Here is a 6,034-nt window from a genome sequence, read left to right as displayed (position 1 = left end):
ACACACACAAAAACATAGATGAGCCGCATGTCTTCGTGTTGATTATATATGTGTGATTACAACGTCTAGAGAGATTACAGGGAGGTTTGGAGAGATAGAGCTTATCTCAAAAGACTAGGCAAAAAAATATGTCTATCTCACATATTTAGTTGTACATGTTTATCCTAACAGATGCGTGTTTTTTGCATTGTTTTGCTCCGAATTTCCACAGTTTTCTTTGCGAGTTTTAATAGGTGCATGTTCATGATTAGTAACAGGTATATAGGTATATTCATTAGTCTTTTTTTCGATGTCGATAGATTGTTCGGCAATGTACTTCACATGTGGTATGACAACAAAGATTAATATTTTTCTGAACTTCAACAGTTTGTTCTGCACGCAATATTCCTTGAGATCTTTCCGATTATGTCAAATAGGCACCAGAAGGTAATAGGGCTGGGAGTCTTAGGGATGAAGGACAATGAACGCACCCCTCATCAGTGAACGAACCTTTATTGGCCTGTTGCTAACTGGGATTTCAGATATACTCCCTCCGTTCCAAGTTATTTGTCTCCGCTTCATCTAAATACGAATGTGTCAAGATGAAAAAGGTGTCTAAAGATGGATGCATATCTGGAAAAAAGTAATATAATTAATTTGTGACAGAGGGAGTACTACTACATACCACTACTATTTACTCCCTCCGAATTTCCACAGTTTTCTTTAGGAGTTTTAACAGGTGCATGTACATGATTAGTAACAGGTATATAGGTATATTCATTAGTCTTTTTTTCGTCGTCGATAGATTGTTCGGCAATGTACTTCACATGTGGTGTGACAACAAAGATTAATATTTTTGTGAAGTTTAACAGTTTGTTCTACAAGCAATATTCCTTGAGATCTTTCAGAATAATTATGATATTAGAAATTTATCTACATGATTATGGAAAATAGGCGCTGGGAGTCTTGGGGTTGAAGGACAATGAACACACCCCTCATCAGTGAATGATCCTTTTTTGTCCTGCCGCTAACTGGGATTTCAGATATACTCCCTCCGTTCCAAGTCATTTGTCTCTGCTTCATCTAAATATGAATGTATCCACATCAAAAAAGGTGTCTAAAGATGGATGCATATATGAAAAAAAAGTAAGACAAGTAATTTGTGACAGAGGGAGTATTACTACATACTACCAATTATTTACTCCCTATGTACATAGTTTTAAATTTCGTTTTTATTAAAAAAAAGATCTTTGACCAATATTATTGGAAAATATAGAAACATGTATGACTCCAAATTAGTACCAGTAAATCCATTTTGAAAAGTAGTTTCGTGACATACTAAGTTTGATACTCCCTCCGACCCAAATTAATTAACTCAGATTTGTCTAGGTACCAATGTGTCTAGTCACAAAGCAAAAGTATATACATACGTATCTAGACAAATCTGATTCAATCAATTTGGATCGGAGAAGTATATATAAAGTGGCTTACTTCAAAAGCAGAAGTATCCTTTTTCGTGGAAGGAGAGAGTAGTCGATAAACTTTTGCATGCATCAACACTGTGACGCATGTAGATGATGTATTCCGGTGACACAGTTATAGATGATGTAACCATGTCACCCACTGGCACTAGGTTTAAGTTGGACCACCTATAGCCTGCTTGAGCGACGCATGTTTCTGGTGTGCATGTCCACTTGACCTCGCTCCAGCAATTGCGGATCCTGGATACTGACACTTGTGGTCACCACTTGGAATCGGATTCCGATTTGGGCGTTCCACTGGACCTCTGTTAGACTACTTATAATGGGAATAGCTTAGATATTAATATTGCACACCCCAATATAAGTTTGCTTATGTGACAACTGTTAATAAGAAGAGATGTGTTTCTGGTAAAGTAATATGTTTTTTGCTACATCGCTCGCATTTTTGGTACAATCGGCGTCACATTTTGCCACATCCCACGGCCATCGTATTTTTTGCTACATACGACAACCAGTGTTATAAATTGCTACAACCGATGTCCCATCCGACTACAACCAACCTAGCGTTTTGCTATATCGCACGACCGTCACATTTTTGCTACAATCAGCGTCACTCGCCCCAACATCACAAATTGCTACAACCGGCAGCTCGGGGCTCTGCAATGGCTCAACGGTGAGAATTATTTTTTAGAATCGATGCTCGAATTTGCTGGAACGGGGCAAGCAAACGTGAGGTGAGCCGGACAAGCTGCGACATCGGGCGTGAGCGGCGGCCATCGCAACCGAAGCATCTGCTTGCTTTTCTATGGGAAACGACTATTTGTTTTGAGATAAATGTCATTTACATTTTTATATACCGAAGAATATGACATTACCCTAGCAAGTCATTTCCGGAGAATAATTATAAACAAGTGATTTACAGGTGAGCCTCTAGTTTATTAATACTGGGATGCGACTCACTCTATTAATATGCACGGCGCCAGTCGCTCTGACTGAAACGGTCACCTGCTCGAAGCGAGCAGATGATCAATGAATATATATTGTAAATATGGACTGATCTTATTTTTTAATTAAATATGTGTTTCATATTCACTTTTGTATATTAGAGATAAAAAACATATGGCTTTGGAGGATGCTTTGAAAATGTCGATTGACAAAGCTTTAAGATGGATAAACTGAAAAACTCATTGTATTCCCGCCCAACTGAAAGAGATGCATATAAACAATTGTACTTCTTTATATATTTGTTACACATGATAACAGAAACGAGGTATTCCCTATACATGTTTGTTTTTTGAGAGTAAGAGAAAGATGAAGATGTATTATGTTGACGTTCAAAAAGAATCCGTCGACAAGAGTGTTGACGCGATGTTATTGGAAGGAGTCAAAAATTCATTGCTAGTTATATAAATCAATAGAAATATAAAAAATAAGGGCATTCTACTAATAGAGCTAGTTGTGAACGGAGAGGACCCTCATTTTGCCCATCATCAGGACCATGGACCCTGAGTAGTACGATGATCGACAAGGAAACCCGCAAGAATGTTTGGCCGTCGTCCTCGATATGCTCGGCACCGTCTGGCCGTCCCTCGTCACTGCCCGGCACGCCCACAAGGGCGAGGTAGACACAAACAACTCCCTCTCATACCTGCGGAATCGTGTTACTTTCTAGTCATATGGCGAGAAAGTGATACAACAAGAAGAAAACAATCAAAACGTATGTCTCTCTAGCTAGCTAGTACCACAGGCGTAAGCTTGTACAAAAACCACTTCTGAGAGGAACCCAGCCTTGCGTTGATATGGCTATATAAGCTGCTGGGGAATACACAAGGCTGGCAAACACCACGAGAAGTCCATTACCTGCATTTTTTTAATACAGTACTAAATAAAAATGTTGAGTCTCGCTTGGACTCGTCGCGGCGACTCGGAGGTACCACCCACCCCAACCCCAACCTGGGGTGGCTGCTCTCTCCACGGACTCGACATTGAGGTGGTGAGGGAGAAGGACACTGTCCCTGGCGACAACGGCAGCGGTCTAGTTGCAATCCGTTCATATTTCTGGGGTGCCCGGCTGGCAAAGCAGCAAGATGGAGTCTTCCCCTTGTACACGGGCTACTCGGCGGCGAGGGCCTTGGTCGGCAAGGGGACGGGGGCCATGGCAGATCTGAGAAGGCTGTCTCGCGAGGCGGAAGACATGCTGGCGGAGATGTTTGCTAGCATTATCAGTGATGGCGGAGGCGACGCGGCGCGGCCCAGGGTGGTGCAACTGGGATTGTCGCCGGAGCTGGCGCTGTGGAAAAGCACGCAGCACGCAATCGGCAACGTGTTGCCCACTAAGGGCGCCGGGCTGGTCCAAGCCGCGCCGCAGGTTCTCGCCTTGCTGGGCGCCGCCGACTGGCCTGAGGCGATGACAACAACCAACGCCCTATCTGGTAGCGGCATGGCGAGCCTGCTGATTGGCGCCTACGACGTGCGCACCCTCTTCTCCAACTACGTGGTGGACATGGCATTTTACTACGAGCACGGGTACCACAAGGTGTTCCCCTCCTTCAGCCGCCTCCTGCGCGACGGGCTCGCCGACGCCCGCTCGCTACGAACCCCTGGTGGCCGGCAGCGACGCGAGGCCGTCGCCATCGGCGCGTCCTACATCCGAGCCAAGATCGCATTGGAGGCGGCGCACAGGACGCTCCTCAAGGACCGGTCGGGGCAGATGGACCGCCACACCGCCCAGGTCATGTCCCTGTGCGAGAGCAGCATCCTCGGCATGGGGGCTGAGGCCATAGCCCGGGGCTTCGATGTTGGCGCCGTCACGAGCGACCTCGTCTTCAGCTCGCCCGGCACCGATGTCATCGATGTGGGCAGCGACCTGGTAAACTCCGAGGTCAAGAACTCGTTCCTCAACATGGCCGACATCGCCGCCTCAGGCGTGGTGAGCGAGACGGTGCTGCGGGCCATCTACGACGCCTACGCTGCCACTGGAGCTCGGATGTACACTCAGAGGTGGCACGAGCCTGTGGCCCGGATGTGCATCACCTTGTACACCTGGCATCTGCACAACGACCGGCACATGTTCCTCCGCCGCGCCCTCCTAGGATGGCCCAAGGCCCGCAAGTCCCCGACGCAGCCCCAGCGCGAGGCCGACTTCGACGAGGTCTTCGACACCGACTTTCATACCACCGGCTTCAGCAGGCCCCTTGACCCTGAGTATGCCTGCAATGGGGAAGAATCCTGCGACCACGTCCGGCGCTTCCTCAAAGTAAAAGGAGACCAAGACCACCTGCTGGCCGCCCTTTGGTCGTCCATTGTCACCGGTCCGCTGGAGTACGTCCGGAGGGGCGAGGTGGACGAGCAGCGTGAGAAACACCTCATTGAATCCTCGCGCCTACAAATGGTCCAGCTCTTCTCCAAGGGCCTCATCGACGAAATGGTTTGGCTCGTCGCCCATGCAAGCCACCATGCCTGGCAGGTGAACTATCTGTTTGAGGCCGCCATGTTTGGCAGCATCCTGGACGGGGGCGAGTTGATAGGCAAGCTCGATCGGGCGGAATAGGCTGTCAACATGCATCCATCTTAATTATATTCGGCCGGCCGGCCTGCTGCTGTGATCGATCCGAACGAACGTGGTTAATTCTGCGTGCATGCATGTTTTCCTTTTCAAGTCTATATGTCTATGTACTGTATTTTCTTTCTTCTTTGGGAATCCCCTTTCTTTCCAATCATACGATGACATTCAACTTTTTTCCATCTCATTCATCCCAAACTCAAAATATTATGTATGTATGTATGTATGTATGTATGTATGTATGTATGTATGTATGTTACTTACAGTTTATATACGTGCATCTACTCCTATTTAATTTACATGAGGTCGACATTGGTGTCCTCTTCAAATTCCAACCAAACCTTCTTGGTGTCGTTCGTCCAAGAAGCAAATCTCGGAAATGATATGTTTCATCTCCTACTCACAACTATCCTCAAACACCATCTTTTTTGTTTTGTATAAATAAATATCCATATGGAACGGTAAAAATAGAGCCAGCCATATAATAGCGGAAATTAATTAATTAAGCAACTAGTGTTTTTCTCTTTTTCTTTTTTGAAAAGAAGGATAGCCTTCGGCCTCTGCATCAAAGTGATGCATGCAACCATTTAAAAAAAATTCAAAGCTCATAGATAGACTTGATCATAAACTCACAATTCATCGTAAAAGGTTACGTTGATGCAAGCTTTGACACTGATCCGGACGATTCTAAATCGCAAACCGGATACGTGTTTACATTAAACGGTGGAGCTGTCAGTTGGTGCAGTTCTAAACAAAGCGTCGTAGCGGGATCTACATGTGAAGCGGAATACATAGCTGCTTCGGAAGCAGCAAATGAAGGAGTCTGGATGAAGGAGTTCATATCCGATCTAGGTGTCATACCTAGTGCATCGGGTCCAATGAAAATCTTTTGTGACAATACTGGTGCAATTGCCTTGGCAAAGGAATCCAGATTTCACAAAAGGACCAAACACATCAAGAGACGCTTCAACTCCATCCGGGATCTAGTCCAGGTGGGAGACATAGAGATTTG

General features: G+C 45.7%; 1 protein-coding gene across 1 annotated transcript; it reads left to right on the top strand.

Moving 5' to 3' along the window:
* The first annotated feature begins 3,351 nt into the window (after nt 1-3,351).
* LOC123084022 (uncharacterized) lies at nt 3,352-5,064 on the top strand. Its single transcript, XM_044505835.1, has one exon. The coding sequence runs from the start codon at nt 3,352-3,354 to the stop codon at nt 5,008-5,010; it is 1,659 nt and encodes a 552-aa protein (XP_044361770.1). The 3' UTR covers nt 5,011-5,064.
* The last annotated feature ends 970 nt before the right edge of the window (nt 5,065-6,034 follow it).

This window comes from Triticum aestivum, chromosome 4A (genome assembly GCF_018294505.1).
Source record: "Triticum aestivum cultivar Chinese Spring chromosome 4A, IWGSC CS RefSeq v2.1, whole genome shotgun sequence".
Taxonomy (NCBI): Eukaryota; Viridiplantae; Streptophyta; class Magnoliopsida; order Poales; family Poaceae; genus Triticum; species Triticum aestivum.
Note: the sequence above shows the minus strand (reverse complement) of the source record. Positions and strands in the feature narration are given on the sequence as shown.